At 42.1% G+C, this 17,583-nt stretch overlaps 1 protein-coding gene and 1 long non-coding RNA gene across 5 annotated transcripts in view; one reads left to right on the top strand and one right to left on the bottom strand.

The window, feature by feature from the left end:
• Nucleotides 1-11,176, bottom strand: part of SNRK (SNF related kinase) — a 41,800-nt gene extending 30,624 nt beyond the window's left edge. Inside the window, exon 1 of one of the 4 annotated variants that reach the window (XM_086742762.1) lies at nt 10,886-11,176. Coding sequence is in view for 1 of the 4 variants with exons in the window: in XM_086742765.1 (XP_086598891.1) it covers nt 10,886-10,946 (61 nt within the window). In the remaining 3 variants the exon portion in view is untranslated. Of the gene's footprint in view, nt 1-10,161; nt 10,632-10,885 lie in introns of those variants that run through there. The other 3 variants (XM_086742765.1, XM_086742764.1, XM_086742763.1) reach the window with 3 other exon arrangements.
• A 1,202-nt stretch (nt 11,177-12,378) lies between these two features.
• LOC147601642 (uncharacterized) lies at nt 12,379-17,345 on the top strand. The gene is made up of 3 exons (XR_015257819.1): nt 12,379-13,445; nt 16,070-16,200; nt 17,116-17,345. It is a non-coding gene; the product is annotated as an uncharacterized LOC147601642 (long non-coding RNA).
• Nucleotides 17,346-17,583: the final 238 nt, after the last annotated feature.

Consider the following 17,583-nt stretch of genomic DNA (forward strand, 5'->3'; position numbering starts at 1 on the left):
TAAAAAACTTCAATGTGTTTTGTGTTACTGTACCCTTTCATTCTGCTAGTAAGCACTATGTTTCAGATGCTCTTCCAAAAACCATTCCACTTCACTGGAAGATGCCACAGTATTTTCTGGGGCTGGTATATATGCTTCCCAGTACATTCCATACTGCTCATCTTACAAATTTTCCCCTACCACTCCCAATTAAAGTACAAAACTAGATTAGAGCATGCTACATTAAACCAGACGTCCATGTCAAGCACTCTCCTAGCTGGTAACCATTAGAGGATACATAGGGAAGAACACAGAACAAACATAGCAATAAATAGTGAAACCCACCTTAAGAGATTAAAGAACTTCTTTACATCAGAGGGCAGTGGTTTTGTGTTTAATAATGCTTGATGGATTCCACCCCTCCCTGTGAAACTAGGCAGGTGCTTTACTAGAGCATGTGAATTTTTAGTATGAAGAACATCCTCCAACAATGAGTTTAATAGCTTAACTATGTGCTGTGAGAAGAACCACTTCCTCTTGTTTGTTTTTAATCTCCTGATAATTTGTGCATCTTCTCATTCACCATCTGTTCTAAAACAAGAACCATCATACTCTATTTACCTTGCCTCAAGCAACTCACAGTTTTAGCTTCTTCCCTTCCTAGCTTCAGTTCAATTTTGTTCAAATCCTAGTCTGTTACTCCTTTTACACAGGTTATTCCACAGGCTTTAGCATTCTTCTCACCTTTCTCTACACATTTTCTGGCTTGTTCTAACTACTTTCTTTGGCCAATTTGTTTTTTTTTTTTTTTTACTATCACTGAGCACCAACACAATGTTTTCACATAATGCTTTATTATAGTGTCCGGTGTTCCATCATACTAACCTAATCCCCAAAATCCAAGCTAATAAAAAAATAGTCCACGTACACACATAAATCACCTAACCTTAACCTCTATGGAGCAGTAGGGGGTAATATTAATCAGCTGTGCCCCATACAGTTGTGTGACTCCAGTCTCAATCCTAAAAGGATTGCAAGCATTTAAAAACCTAAAGAAAACCACTCCATACAAACACACTTCATAGAACTGTTGTCTCCACAGCACTCTAAGTGGAATCTTCTCTGCTTCAAGATTAAGAAAATAAAAAGAAGAAAGAGCACACAAACCTACAAAGATAACTTTTTAAACTGCCATTAGGACACCACCTTCCCTTACCAATCTGTTTTACTCATAAAGTATCCTATAGTCAGTACCTTATGCTAAACTACTGAACAGTTTTAGAGCCCTTACATTTTTAAAAAAGTAAAAGTTGTGTCAAAAAACAGACAACCATTCCCTATGTAACTGAAGTTACTGACACCACAAACTCCAGTGCTAAAGATTTTACAGACCATTTCTTTCTTGAATGTTAAGTCCAACCTCAAGATTTATTCACCTTAAGACCTCTATTCACACAAATTCATCACATCCTACAAATGTGTCCCAGATCATGAAACACATTTACTCTGAGGAAGAGATACGGCTTTAAGAGAGATTCAGTTAAGTCTTGAATTCAAAACGAACACTTGCAGTCAAGACAAAGCTTTCTGAGTGCACGGCAAAACCATGAAGAAGGTAAGGAAGATGGAGGTAAAAAAGCCTCAGGCAATTTTGACTTAGCTTTTCTTTCTTAAATTCAAGAAAGTTCCACCCCCTGCAGAGCAAAAGGGAGAGTGCAAACCCAGCCAGATGTAACTTGTCTGAATTCAAGTAACTGCAACACTCAGCAGTAAGGAAAGATTTATACTAATTATTTTGTTCACTTGGCACATTTGCAATCATCTTTGTACAAACTCAACAAGTTATTTATCTCTAAATGACAGAATACACATAATCATCAACCTGTCAACAAAATTTCAGCAAAAATCAGTTATGCTTAAGCCATGGAGAAATACATCAGACAGTAATCAATAGGATAAAATCTTACAAAAACGGAAGATAAGCTACACTTACTAATGTTGCAGCCCCATTAGCTGAAATAAAATTAATGCAGATTCATTAACAGTTTAACATAAAGTATCCACTATAACAGATCAACTAACTTTTAATTCTACGGTTTTAAAATAAATCTTCAAAGATAAAGCTCCCACAGCTAAACACAAGGATCTCAGACATACACATGGTTTGAAGTGAACATACCAAATTAAGAACTGTTCAGCAGTATGAAATTGATGCAAAACTCTCATAGCACATAGATACAAAGCTTGACTACAATTTAGATATGCTACCTAAAGGGCTGCAGTTGCTATACAAAACTTTTCAGAGAACTAATTTATTTTCCTCAGTTTCTCCCTAGAGTAAGAAAGTAGAATTTTTAAAGCACTTAAAAGATCAACCAAGAGTGCAGTTTCACAAGGCACCAGCTTTTGGACTGAAGTCTCCTTGTGACCCTTTCTTTGCAATTGTCTTCTTAGTAAAACCGTCTCATCAGTAAAACTTTTGAAGCTAACTATAAATGGAGTCACCTAAAATTTCCAGATTTAACACCACTACAACCACCACACTTTAGAACAGGGTTGGTTTTAACTACAGATCATTTCAGTGATCTAGTTTACAATATGACCTCTTGAACATTTTTACCAAATGAAGAAGCAGCAAACTGCAGCAAGTGACAGTAATTTCAACCAGTCATACTTTGCCAGCAAGCCAAACTACAGCCCGAGGAAAAACATTCAAGAGACAGTTATATCACAGAAAATATTTACCTATCTTTCTTTTAATTAGCATTATCTCAAGTCCTATATAAGTTCATTGTTCAGCATTAGAGTTTGGTTTTCCTAGCTGGTGAGCTTACTAACCATGAGCAGCATTTAATCCATGTGGCTAATTATGGTTTTTAAAATGCAGTTTTCCCTAATTGTACCAGAATTCAGCTACGCCCCCAATACTCATTTTATGCAATGTAGACATTTACCAGTAAATAGATTCAGAACAGATCCTTCCTTCCATAGAAGCTCATATATCCTACCCCACAAAATACTGCAAACAGCCTCTGTAATGGAGATCTGCAGAAGCTGTTTTATAATATCACATGCATCCTATTAAGAGGCTTAACAACAGTACTGCGATTCAACCATCTCTAAAAGATTGATGAAAAGATTTCCAATAGATCTGTTTAGAAAAACAGCATGTTTCAGAGACCCTAGTTTTTCTTTAAGCACTTCATCCTGTCCAAAAATTTTCATTGTATTGTATACATAACATGCAAGATCAACCTAGTTCATCTTACCTTAATCTGTATATTGCTTCTTACTTTAGAAAATGAAGATTCAAGGTCCCATTTCAACAAAATGTTATAATACTATCAATGCAAAAACTTCCCTGCATTATCAAGCTAACAGACATAAAAGCTGAAGAAATCTTCACTGGCGCTCATCTGTCCACAGCCAGCTAACCATTCCTGTCTCCCTTCAGATAAATGGAGATTCAGTCAACACAGATAAGAGTCTACGACAAAAGAAATTGCACCCTAAAGCAGATAGCTAAACAGATCAAATGAATCATTTCTTAAAAGCACACATTTTCATTTTCAGTAACAGGAGTTTAGGATGACTCGTTCAGAGGATGTACATATTATACACATCCACAAGATAGATTAAATAAGTTTCACCCTGTTTCCCCTTTTGCTCTCTTTTGTCTCAGATGAATTACAGCATCTACACCAATTATTTATTGACAACATAATTATATGTTGAGAGTAAGATTTATGTTGCTAGTCTTCCTAGAAACAGCAAAATAAAATTTGACATAAACTGATCACAGAGATCCAGAAGTTGGTTTTTTTTTTTCACTCTGAATGCAATTTGTACAAATCATTAGAATTTGAGAGGAAACTGAAGGAAATATCAACTCAGTACACAAACTAAGTAGAATTTTTCACATATTTTTCTAATATTTCCTATCCATTTTTATCCGCTATCCTACTGTAAGATACCTTCACACCCTAATCCATGAGCCTTTAAAAACAGTCTTCATTACTATATAAGCCACTACTTATATATGATGATGTTACATCTTCAGCAGTGTGTCAATCTCCTTTCCCCAAAAGGGTTTTTGATCACCTTTCCTCTTATATAAGGGAGAGCTAACACACTAGAGACAGGTACAAAGTGTTGCAAGAGTGAAGAACATACAAACTTAACATGTACCACATGCTCTGAAAACTAGTCATGACTCAATTCCTCCAGAAAGTTTTTAAGCCTCATACTATCCAATGTTCCTTGAATATTCAAGATTCAATATGGGACTTAAGATCCCAAGAACCTCTCTTCTCCTTTTGTTTTCACACACAAGTGTGTCAGTCCAGCAAAGCCCTTCCTCCTTCACCTCCAAAACTACCACTCAGGTACTCAAAGGAACGACAGTAATCTATACCTGCCCTACAGTCAAAACTCTTTGCAGGTGCAGCATTTTGGGAGGGGGAAAGGAAGACAGAAGACACAGAGGCAACAGTGTTACAATGCAGCCCTTACAGACACAATGCTATCTAATACTTTACTTTCCACTTTGCATGACTACACCACAGCATACACACGTATCTTCCCCTTCAATGACCGCAAACCCTATAAACTCTCCTGCCCTGACAAGTTCCACAATACAACACTACAGTAGATTTGTCAAGGTGGACATGCACTTTTTTTCATATTAGCCTTGTCATCTCCCACAGCATCAGCATCCACCTCACAGTACATTATAAAATGTCAAGTCATACCAGCAAATCTCTCTACCATTCAGCATGACTAGACCTAAAATGGTGAAGTTATCAAGTAGTTCTACATGCCAAACAAGAAGAACTAACCTGCACAATTTAATGTTATCCCCTATTTTTAAATAGTCTTCAGAATTTTGCTCTGAAAAGACATGAGAGCTGCCAACTGCTGATGAAGTTTTGCCATTACGCATTTTGGAAGTCTGTAGTGAAGTGTTACCGTTTCATTATTTTAGAATGTATTGCAGGCATCAGAGCTACTGATGCCTAGCCTTAACACTTCATAGAATCCAGAAATAAAAATGAAATGCTAACAAGAATGCTTCAACTCTTAAGGACCATTGTGAACAGCCAGCAGCAGAAATATTTGGCAGATCAATACACTTAACAAAACACTGCTCCTGGACCTACAAATGAAAGGTTAGGGGAAGGAGGGGTAGTATTATAGATCTGAGAAGAAACAGAAGTTATAACATTATTTCATAACAGAAAATTATGAGACTCTGCATGACCCGAGATCTAACAGCAAGATTTTGAGGCAGCTCTGATGTATGAGGAAAAATTAAACTTAAATCTGATGCATGATTCAAGATATCATCAATTGAAGAACACATTTGTTTCTTAGACAAGAAATTCCTAAACTTTTAGACACAGAGATTGCTGTCTGCAATCCTATTTTCTTCAAGAAAGCATGCATCACAGTATGTGACAGTACAGTCACATCAAGCATACAAAGTTTAAGCTTTCCCTTTCACACAGGTTTGCAAAGCTGTGGTGAGTGGTTTGCAGAACACTGGTAAAGAGCAAACTAAAATTTGAGAACTGTATTGTAGAAACCCCACTAGATAGTTGATATCTTTGTGAGGATCATCTTCAATACAGACAAGTGAAATTGTTACACTAGGATCTGAATTGGTTCTTCAAGGCCTCCCACTTTAAACAACTTGCATTTGCTTTTTGTTTCACAAACAGGTGAATGATTAAAAAAATATATATATAGACAACACTGAAGTAGGTATATATTGCAAAGCAATAGCAAGATAGTAGTAGTAATAGCAAGGTTATGATTACAGACTAGAAACCAAAGCTATCAAGAGGACAGATGTGCTAAGACTGATCAAACTATGATCCATTGACAAACCCATCATTAGCAGTCACTGGCATTGGTTCCAACTGCCTCTAGTTGTGAAATGTGTTAAAAGCCCAAGACACTTTCCATAACCACGCTGATAATTGCTGTAGTTCACAAGGCACTTTCCATTTCTAAGAGGAGGTATTAAACAAGACAAATGCAATCTGCCCCATGGATTTGAAAATGGAGAAATAGCTTTACACCATTTGAAGCCCTCACACCAGTCACAGCTCCAAAAGCAATTAATTTCATGTTGTCTGTTTTCCTCTTGTGCCTACTTTCAATGTCCAGTATGTAGCTAAACAAATAAAAAAAAAGTAACACAAATAGACATCACCATCCTCTTCACATGAGATACTTCAGCTATACACCACTTAAGATCTAAAGCTGCTCTTAAAGTATTATTGCAGAAGAAGAGAAGAATACCAGACCTTCCCAAATGGCCATGTCCCTTAAACTATCTTCTGCAAAGTAGTATGCGGTAACATCTTTTAAAAAGGACTTGCTCCAAATTTTGTGATATCTGATAGTACTCTCTTTTTGTGTCTGTAAATCAGTTGTAGAACTTTGTTCAGAACCTGTGATGCCATGATATATTAAAAAAATTCATTTTAACTGAAATGACCATGTTTTGCAGTTCCCACTGAAAGAAAAAATGGTCCTCAGCTACAGGAAAGTAACAGGTGTATTTTAGTTGCAGACATTTATAAACCTAACCAATTTCACATTTTCCTTTTTTCTTCCTCCCCCTCCCTCCAAAAAAAAAAAAAAAAAAACAGGAAGGTGAAACAGATGAAGAAATACTTCGCATATCAGACAGAAGTCATATTATTGTGGTTTGTGATGGTATCACTATCTTCTAGACAGGATACTACATCTTTATTTCCAGAAAACCTACTGCAGGAACTTTGCAGAAAACAGACAACTCAGATTTCTATTCCACCAATCCAGACTCTTTTAGTGAAATCACCTCATCTACTCCATGTTCATGAATTCTCAGAATTATTTCACCTTTTTCAAATGTCTATTAACATTATCACATAATTTTCTTATGCCAGACAGTGTAGCAAAGACCACTAATAACAGGACCTCGAAACATTCCACCATTCATCAATGAACACTTCAGCATGGCTTAACATTTGAATAAGTTACCCTGTTGTAACACCTAACATCATCTTTGTTGTGCGAATTCAGAATCACAAACATGATTTTTATTCATTATCAAGGGAAGTGAAAGCATCAAATGTTAGCTCAAATATAAGTACTCAGATGCAAATACATGCACATACTGTTAGTACCTATTACAAGCAATAATAATTTCTATTATATGTCTTAAGAACACTCTCTGAGCCAAAATGTCGGCCTCATTTGCTTAGCAATACATGCAATAACATAAAACTGAATTGACTTAAGTTGCCTCTGAGATACTGACATTTTCCATCTAGGATACAAACTACTTAAACCTTAAGAAATAGATCAACCCCAGCCTACAGTTACTCAGTTTCAATACTTTATCCTCATTTATAGCATCCTAAATTAGTTAGGAACTGACAGACACCCAAAATTAACCATGCTTCAACATGAACTAAAACTATAAATGTCTAGGCTACCATCTTATCTCAAGTTGGTTTAAGTCCAGTCAGTAACTAGATAGGAGATTGCTGCAGAAAATACAAAATGATATATGAAGAGTAATAATCAGTCTGTTAAGTTCACTGTAAGGTGCATGCCCCAATATCGTTGCAGAAGATCACTGTACAACAGAGAGATTCAGCTTTTGCAGAAGTGAACACGCTCTGGTTTATATTTCACAAGTGTAAAAACTACACGGCACTTTTTCCTCATGAAGTTCTTAACACTGGTGACTTAATCAACTTAAGTATACTAGAACTCTGCCAGGGTAAGTTATCCTAGAATTGTAAGTGAATATACAGTTTTTCAAATCCTCTTAGGCTCTTACATAATACTGTTACATGTATTAAAACAACAGCTACTTTACATCATTACAGAAGCTGCAGCATTCCAGTTAAGTGCTTGAAAGCAGTGTGACAAGGAAGAGGCACAGAACCTCATAGGTTACTAAAGTTAAGAGCTTATGCAATTTAGTATCAGCATATTCATCAAACTGCAATTCAGTCCTATATACAAAAGGCAATGTCCCCGATCTGAACAACGTTTCCTTGGTTTCTTATTTTAAGACACAATTAGAAAACACTATTAAGTAGGAATGGACAGAAGGTCATCAAGAAGTTTTACAGCTACAGCACTTCATCAGAATTTTGAAAGCAAACAATATCCAAGAAACAAAGTGCATTTTTTCATGACACACACAAACATTCTGAGGAAAAAAAGCTAGCTGCACCAGGATACTGTGCCCTTGAAAGCAAGGCAGGCAGCAAGCAAGACAAAGGCGCTAGTTTGGCATTACAGTTGCTAGTGGCTTAAAAAGGGCAATGATACACTGAAGGTGTAGACTGCAAAAAGAATTACTTAAATATGATACCTAAGGCAGGCCTTAGAAGAGACCAGGTTGGTCAGAACAGCACGTAAGGAAGACGACTACTGCAAGTACAAGAATATCTGCAGTAGAATCTTAACATGCATACTCCTAACACATTAGTTGTCTAAAATAATCAGAAAGCAGACTATGTATCTACAGTGCAACCACCCACACTACATGGGAATATTAGTTCTCATAGCAAGGTGATTCAAGAACATTGGTAATCTGCACAGAAATTTCTGTATCCAGAACTCAATCTGTACTTTCTTGCTTCCCAGTTATGTAAAAGGAAAACAAAAAACAAAAAAAAAAAAAAAACACCAAAAAAAACAAACCACCCCACAGTTTGTCACTAAGTGCACTTAAGATGTCATCTTTCCTTTTCTGTTTTTGCTGGAAGCCTCAGGTGTGGATGACAAAGACTCCCTTAAAAGAGCCAGATGAAAGTGCTGTCTTTAGATGATACCTTGCCTACCAGTCACTACTCCAGCATTCAAGTTTGCTTCTCTTCCTAATCACTTGAAAAATCATGCCATCATTCTACCACTCTTCTGGTCATTTAGAATATTCAGGAAAAGTGTGAGACAAAATCAGACTTTCTCCTCCTTAGATTTTATTGTTAAGGCCTCCAATCTGGATTTTTTTTCAATGCATTAGAAGTAAAAGGGGCAAAGATTACTCTGTTTAACATTTCAGCAAGTTCCACAAGGAATAATTCATCACTACATAATGCAATCAACTGTTAGTTTTTGTAAGTTTGTTTCAGATTCCTTCCTTCTAAGGACTGGCAATAGTATAAAAGTAACTACCAGCTGAATTCCCACTTCCTGTGATATACTTAAGGCTATCAATAAAATCCCCAACATTCATTAACCCAGTTCCTAATGGTGCATGCCTTGCAAGAACTGCTTAATTCTAACATAATAAACATTTGCTTGTAAACACTTTTGTATGGATTTCATTTTGCTGAGATTCATTAAACCGGTCCTTCCCCAGAGCCTGCAGATCTAAATATATCCATAATAAACAACTCCAAAAAGCAGCCTATATGACTAAGTAGTGACTGCACTACAGAGGGCAGGCGTAAGCAGATTTGCATGCAATTCATTCATGCTAGATGGCTCTAAATCATACAATACACTTCAGCTGCTCCAGGAACTGCAATGGTGCCATTGAGGAAACCACTTCTTTGCATATCTACTCTTAATAAGCTCTTGAAAGCAAGATGATCAGTAAGAAACTATTTATGCATAAGCAAAAACTCAAAGCTTTTTATATTTCCATATCCTATGTATAGCTTTCTCCTTCATAGGTGTTCTAGCATCACTTACCAATAAAAATACCCAGTTTGAAAATAGGTCACATTTGTCGCCAACCATCCTCAGGCCAATATAGCCTTTTTCCCTAGTGGATGTTCTCTGATACTTTATTCAGTCTACTTATTTAAAAAAGAACAAACCAAAACAAACCACCAAAGCCGGGCACACACATCTGTCCTTCAGCTATCACCAAGACTGTACGTCAACCACAAACATCTTTAAAAGTCATCTTCCATAAATTTAGCTAGTGGAGTACCATCTGGGTGTCAAAACTCACCTAGCAAAAAGCACAGACCTCTATCTAGGACTTACCTACCTATCCGACTGATTTCTGTAGTAATCTAAAGACAGTAAATTCAATGCAGTAAGCGTATTGACAGATGCAATACACACACTGACAAAGAACAAGCGATACTTGTGCTTTTAGTCTCTGACAGGGGCACGCTCCATCTCTGAGCAGAAAAGCTTGGATTCTGAGCAAACCTGTTGGCTCTGCACCTGGTTCCGAGGGGCAAGATGCACCGTCATTCTTCCAAAACGCACCCGTGACCGGACCGACTCTTTAAGTGAGAGTCGCCTCACTTGGTTTTGGTTTGTTTTTTGTTTTTTTTTTTCTCTCCCAAGTGACAGAAAATACGCGGCGGAGCTGACGAGGGCAGCAGGGTGGCGGAGGGACAAACTCGCCGCCACTTTTTCCCGCGGTGACCCCACGCCTGCTCCGAGGCGGACGCGGAGGGCACAGACCCGAGCGGACACGCGCGGGCGCTGACATGCGCGGGGTCTGATGGAGCCGGTCACCCTGCTTCGCCACACGCGCTGCTGCCGCCGCCGCGGGGACACGGCCTCGGAGGGGGGAGAGGGGTCGCTGGGGGCACGCCGGGCGCTGCCGGGCCAGGGGGCACAGGAGGCTCCCGCCAGCCCCGCAGTAACGACCGCTTCTCCCCTCCCCCCAAATCCCTCTCCTCTGTCTCCGGGCGGCACCGACACACCGACCTTCGGCGGCCGAGAAATGTCCCCCACCGCCTCCTCCTGGGCCGAGGCCGCCATTGGGCCGGCCAGGAGGAGTTCGGCAGGCGAGGCCGGCTCCGGGAGAAACGGAAAGGCGAAGGCAGGGGAGGAAGCGAACCCACCACACCCCACCGGGCCGGCCCCGTCCTCACCGGCCCATCCCTAAGCCGAACCCGGCCCAACCCCGCCGGCAACTTACCGCCTGCAGCAGCGGCGGTGGCGTCTCCTCGGGCCGCCGCGCCCCGCGCCGCCCCCCGCATGGGCAGCACCCGCCGCGACCGCCCTCGGGAGCGGCGGCGGGGACGGCGAGCGCAGGCGGGAAGGGAAGGAAAGAGCCGAAGACCCCAGCGGGGAACCTCAGCTGAGCCGCGGGGGTTCAGGGGTGACGGCTGCGGCGACTCCTGCCCCGCGCCTGGCTGCCTGACCGGCTTGCGCTCCGCCGGGCCCAACCTCTGCAGCGGCAGCAGCGACTCCGAGACGCAACTGACAACAACGGCCGCGACGGCTCGCGAAGAGCCGTTGGGGGGGAGGGGAGAAAAAGGGGGCGGGGGCAAGGCGGGGCAACGGGCACCCGCGCGAGCCCACGAGCCAGGCGCCCCTGCGCCTGCGCGGCGGGGAGGCCGCGCCATTGCCGTCACGGCGGGCCAATGGGGGAAGGGAAAGCGCGTTCGGTGGCGGGGGGAAAGGGGCGGGGCAGGCGGGGAGGGGCAGGGGACGGGAACGGGCAGAGGCCGCCTGAGGGGAGGGCAGGAGGGGGCAGCTCAGGGGACGGGGGGTGGGTCGGGGGAAGGGCTTGCTGCCGTTCCTGCCCGCCCTGGGCTCCGGTTTCCTCAAGGTCCTAGGCAGTTCGCCCTGGAAATGGCAAAAATGAGAGGGGAGGGCTAACGGAAGGTCTGAGGAGAGGGAGAGTCCCGCCGGCCCGGTGGTGGCGGTTGTGCTGTGAGTTCGCCGCCCCTCTCCCTCAGGAGGGGATGCTGGACTGGAGAGGATGCCGGGCTAATTAACGTGGGGAAAGGGCCACGCCTGTGTTTCCTGGCTGATCGGATGGCAAGGGAAGGGGGTAGAAATAATAGGGTATTAATGAGAGTATGGAGATGTGCCCCTGGGTAGCGATGGGGTGCGGGCAGCAAGGCACGCTGCGCTTGGATTCGGTGTGGTGAGGAGGACAGGATGAAGATCGATGGTGGAGGTCAGCTGGAAGGAGGGGTAGTGAAAGGAAAGGATGACTTTGAGGCTAGTAGGAGAAAATAGGCCAGCGAATGAGCCTGGGAGGTGTTTCGGAGGGAAATGGCTGTAGGTGTAGCGAAGGGGAGGGAAAAACCTGGAACGATTGTATGTTTGGGCTCCTGCATGCTTAGGGGTATGAGCAAAGTGGCTGCTCAGAGCATCAGAAATGATGCAAGACTTTCCTCCAAATATCAAGGAAATAAAATCTTTCCTCCAAATATCAAGGAAATAAAATCTTGCTTTTCAGGGAAAGGAAAGACTTAAAAGTGGCACTTTGCAAAGTGCTCCTTTTTTCAAACAGAAACGGCCAATCAAGATATGTGGAGAGAGAATACAAAACCTCATTGTAGTGAAACCTGATTTTAAGAAAATGTTTGATAAATGCTTTTTGGTTTTCCCCATGCTTTAACAAAATTTGGATGTCATTCCTTTGTGAATAGCTTATATTACACTGTACAGCAGGGACTGTTGAATTAACCTGGAATTTCTTAGGTTGAAACCAATCATTTGTGAATACACTCAACTAGAAAATACAGTTCAGGAAATGACTAAACTGAAATAGTGTGATCATATGTAATAAAATGGACTTCACAGTTTCATATTTTAAAGTTTCAAAAGAGCAAGAGAAAAAAAAAACACATCAAGATTTCAGGATCTGTTGATTGTGATCACTGCTTCCTAACAAGAATGAGAATATCTTAAATTTTGTCGTCATTTAGACCATTCAGTAAGCCTGATTCTCTGCTCTTACACCAATTTGACACCAGTAAACCACAATTGATTGCTGAATTTACAAGGCAGGTCTGCTGTAAGAGATTGCAATAACCAGCCCATCACCTCTGTCTGCCTGATGATCGTCACTGATTTCTCAAGTCTGGGTTTGTCCCAGTGTGCAACATGCACCACTTGGATTTCTGAGCCTGCTACAATCAGATGACACTTAACGTTTATGATTCTGTAAAACTTAAGTCTAGATTGTGTCTCTCACTTTCCAATTAATAATAGCTATCGTTTCCACTTGTTTTTCTGTTTGAGTTTTATTTGCATGTTGGAGAGGGCACAACTTACAAAGACCGTATACATATGAAAGTTGTAAATGATGCTTCAGTTCAGTGCTGCTAAGCCTCCCTTTGCAAAATATTTTGGCCTAAAGGACTTTTTTTTTTCTGTGTTTGCCAGAAATCACATTATCTGTTGAGCTGCTGCCACACAGGGTATCACGCTCAGATGTACTCAACCATTCAGTGTGTTTGCACGTGTGTTTGCTTATGTGGGAGAAGTGGTGGGTGGAAAAGGATACGTATGCAGGAAAAAAAAAAAAAAAAGAATATTCTCACCTGCAATATTGCTGTTGTGAGATACTAAACTTTGAGTCACTTGTAGAGTACAATAGTTCTTTTACTCAATGTGATGAGTCTTTGTAGTTGAATACGTGTGAGACTGAAAAAAAAGAAGACAGTCAAGTCTACGTGCAGCACTTGAGGGGAGACAACAGGGGCTGGACGGAGTCTGGCAGTCACAACGGGCTGGAGGTCAGTACAAGCTGATTCGCCTTTTTTCAGGCTGTTGTGTTACTGCTTACAGTAGATTGCACGCTGCTGGGGTGAGACCAATACCTTTCCCCCAACAGGCTAATGTAAATCTCCTGTCACATATACAGTCACTTACACTGGGCTTTGTTTTCAGCGGTGCAGGGCCTTGTTTTCGTTTTGTGAGGTTTTTCACAGTGAAAATGTAATTAACGTGGTAGCTACACGCCTGTAAAATCAGGCAAGCTGCAGCTAGGTTGCTAGGGGAGGTCGGCACTATGCTGCTGCTTTTGGTTGGCCTCACCTGGTTTACCTTGCAGTAAAAGTGCGGTGCCTCGTCTCCACATCGGTTTTAAAACAAGGTGGCTAATACACGTTAGCTGTGCCACAGCAAAACACACCTCATCCGTCAGTCATAGCCTGAGTGTATTTGCCTAGGAAAGGACATGGACCTCATGCATCTATTTGAGAGGTTGCTCATGGCGTGTATGCATCCGAATCAGACCAGATGACATTCCTCTTTGCTAAATCCAAGCTTAATCTACTGTAGAAAGAAAGGAAATGGTAGATAATACTTGTTTTTACAGAAGTCTTACTGGCTTACGTTAGAAACAACCTTATTTTATATAAGGTACTAAACATGTAAGCTGTCTGTGAAAAGTATGGAGTGTATGAACACATATGAAATTGTTAGTCTACAATATCTGAGAAGGGATATGTTTTTCAAAGGATGAATCATTACAGTTCACCTGTTTCAAAAGTTAGGCTAGTACTTAATATAAATTGTTTTGCACCTTTCCAATGAGATGTGTTTGAAATGCAAAGTAGTGAAAATGTTGAAGTATATGAGGCTTAAATAATGACTTTGGACCAGCCTTTGTCAGCCTGTCCGTTCTCCCTGGTAATTCCAAATTCCAAACCCACTGGCCAAATCTGAATTAAAGGGGTAGATATCTCCAGAATTACATGTTTTCCTAGGTGTTATGAAACTAGGGCTGGGTACTGGAGAGTAACCTTACCTGTACTCCCTGTGCAGCAAAAGCTGCAGTGTGAGCTCACCCTTTATTAGTCACAGGAGAATCCGCGTGGATGAGAGTGGCTTTTTCCCCTCAGGGTGGAAAAAGCTTCAGTCAAAAGTCACACTTCATTAGACACTGGATAATCTGAGCATGAGGCTCAAATCCATAGGCCTCATTAGTTCCCTTTCATTATTAAATTATTAACAGTTTCCCTGACAAAGCAGAACAAAGCAGCTGCCTTTGGACAGATATAGAAGGGTACAATTTCTGCTGAAGCTTATACAGGACATTCAGATATTACATTTCTTAATAGTCTCGGCGCTTGCATGTGAACGTTCCGTACATTTCCATCATCAGAGCGGCTAATTCAGGTTTCTGGGCTGACGCAGAAACTGCTGGAAATGTCCAAAGGAATCACATACAGTCTCTTTTCTGAGGTCGAAGTTCAACTAGAGTTAAAATTTGCAGGGGATCTCGAGGGCAACAAGAGGAGCTTCTGCCACAGCTCCGAGAGTAAAAGACTGAAAAAGGAAAATGTGGGCTTGTTCCCAAATGGGGCAAATGATCTAGTAACAATGGAAACAGATAAGGCTATGGTCCCCAGAGCCATCTTTGCCTCAGATCTACCATCAGGGTCTCCCAGCTCTCTGTGCTTAGGATTCAAGGAGGAGAACTACCAGTAAGGGGTGAGGATCAAGTCAGGGATTACGTGGGAGAACTGGAACCATAAACATGCATGGGATCAACTGAGCTCCATCCAGGGGTGCTGAGGGAGCTGACTAGTGTCACTGCAAGACTGCACTTTTAACTTTGAAAGGTCATGGAGACTGGGAGAGGTCCGCAATGACTGGAGAAAGGCAAATGTTGTGCCATCTTTAAAAAAAGCCCAAAGGGAAACTGTTGGCTGATCAGCCTCAGTGCAGCCCATGTGGAAATCCATGTCCTCTTGGAACGGTTTTCTGCGCACAGGTGATTGGGAACAGCCAGCATGCGTTTACCAAGGGTGAATCATGCCTCACCAAGCTGATTGCCTTCTGTAATAAAAATGACTGGATTTGTAGATGAAGGAAGAGAAGCGGATATAATTTACCTTTACTTTTGGAAGGCTTTTGACAGTGTCTGCCACGATCTTGTATCCAAACTAGGACATTATGATCTGGATGGATGCACAACCACATGGATAAAAAGCTGTTTGTATGATAGGCCTCTGAGGACAGCGATTAGCAGGCTGCACTCTATCTGGAGGCCGGTAAGAAGTGGAGTACTGTAGGGGTCTGTCCTGGGACCTGACCGGTTTAATGTCTTTGTCAATGCCTAGAGGAGGTGACAGAATGCCCTCTTGTCAAATTTGTGAATGACAGCAAATTGGTGGGACTAGTCTATATGGTCAAGGGTAGGGCTGCCATTTAGAGGGACTGAGGCTGGAGGAATAGGGCCACAAGAACCTCGTGAAATTCAACCAGGACAAATGGTATCTAATGGACTAACACCCTGCAGGGTCCTGGGGTGGGGAGCAGCTCTGAGGGGAAGGGCCTGAAGTCCTGGGGGACAGCTGGGTAAGCCCAACCCAGCGGTGAAGGCTAACAGCACCCTGGGCTGTGTCATCAGGAGCACAGCCAGAAGATGGGGGAAGAAGATGGGAATTGCCATCCTCTACTTGGCACTCAGACCACATCTGGAATACTGTGCTTTTCCACCACTGCATAGTTGCTCCACCATGCTGCAGGTCTTTCCAAAAGGTATCTCCTCTCTCCAGGAAGGAAGAGGGGCACAAACACCCACCCACAACCTGTACCAGGGGAGGAGTGACACAAAGCAAGGCCGGGGGTGCTGTAGTGCTGTGGAGGAAGAAGGTGTGTGCTTCCTGCTATGGGTGGAGAGCAGCAATTTCTGCTGGTGCCAAGGGCAATTAGAGAGTTGCTGCCCACTGTGAAGGAAGCACCTATCACATCCCCTAACTCCTCGCTTGCTTTTTAGTCAAAGCAACCAATCCCCCTGGTGAGACAAATAACAGAGGCAGCAATGCGGGGAGCAGGGGACCCTTGCGCTGACAGGAAACCTGGGATGTGTCCCAACCTGACTTACCCCAGGCGAGGGGGACAGAAATATCAGACTGAGACCCAGCAAGCTGAGTCCCCGTTAGCACAGAAGCGGTGCAGAAACTTCACCTTTCCTACAACACCTTTGTCCCACATCTAGTTCTGGTGAGCTGACGACACAGTTCACAAGCTCCCGCTTCACTCAGAAAGGAACAGGACATTAAAAGAACATCAGGCATAGAAATGATGAATGAAGTCAGGTATGATGTGGCCTTCTAATGCCTCAGTTCGAAAAGATAAAAATATGTGAATCTGGAGGGGAAGGTAGAGGCACAAGGTCTGTGGACATGCCATTAGTGTTTTAGGTGATAAACTCATTAAACATAGTAAAGTTAGGAGTGGTTCTAAGGCTGATGATTTGCATTCCTTTTCACTTATGGTTTTGGGCTTGGCCCAAGCTATTTAGGGATTCCCAGTAACTCTTCTAGGAGAGCCGGGGTAGGAAAAAGTGAGTCAGTTTCAAAAAAAAAACCAACAAACCCTTAGTGCTAACATGTTACTTTATAGCAGTCATGAGTTTAACTCAGAAGTGTTCCCTGTCTTTCGCTGTTCCAGGGAAGATTGAGAGGCCTTTCTGTGGGACAAAGTGCCAGGTTTCCTCATGCAGGTGTCACACTGGCTGGGGAAGACTTTGCATGAACCAGATTCTCCAAATCCTCCATCACCTTGACAGGGTAGAAGAATAAAGGATGCAACATTGACCTAGCAGGAGGAAGGGAAGCTAGGGTTTAGAAAAAAAAATGTCCTTCTGAGGAACAAATCTGTGGTGAGAGATTCTCTGAAAATAAATGACTGAAAAGAATTCTTTCACTTTGTCTATGAAATATGGGATTTGAATACACTAAATGGTAGGAGGTGTAGAAACTCAGTCATATGTTTGCTGCTACAGGAAAAAAGTGCACAATTAATTTGTGTTAAAATAAAAATTAGGATTCAGATCATGTGACAGATTACTCAATCCCAGTGTTTGCTGCTGAAGCGTAAGTGCTAATGGCTAGGATATGACCTATATTCCACCGTGTC

This window comes from Chlamydotis macqueenii, chromosome 2, assembly GCF_036417535.1.
Source record: "Chlamydotis macqueenii isolate bChlMac1 chromosome 2, bChlMac1.mat, whole genome shotgun sequence".
Classification (NCBI taxonomy): Eukaryota; Metazoa; Chordata; class Aves; order Otidiformes; family Otididae; genus Chlamydotis; species Chlamydotis macqueenii.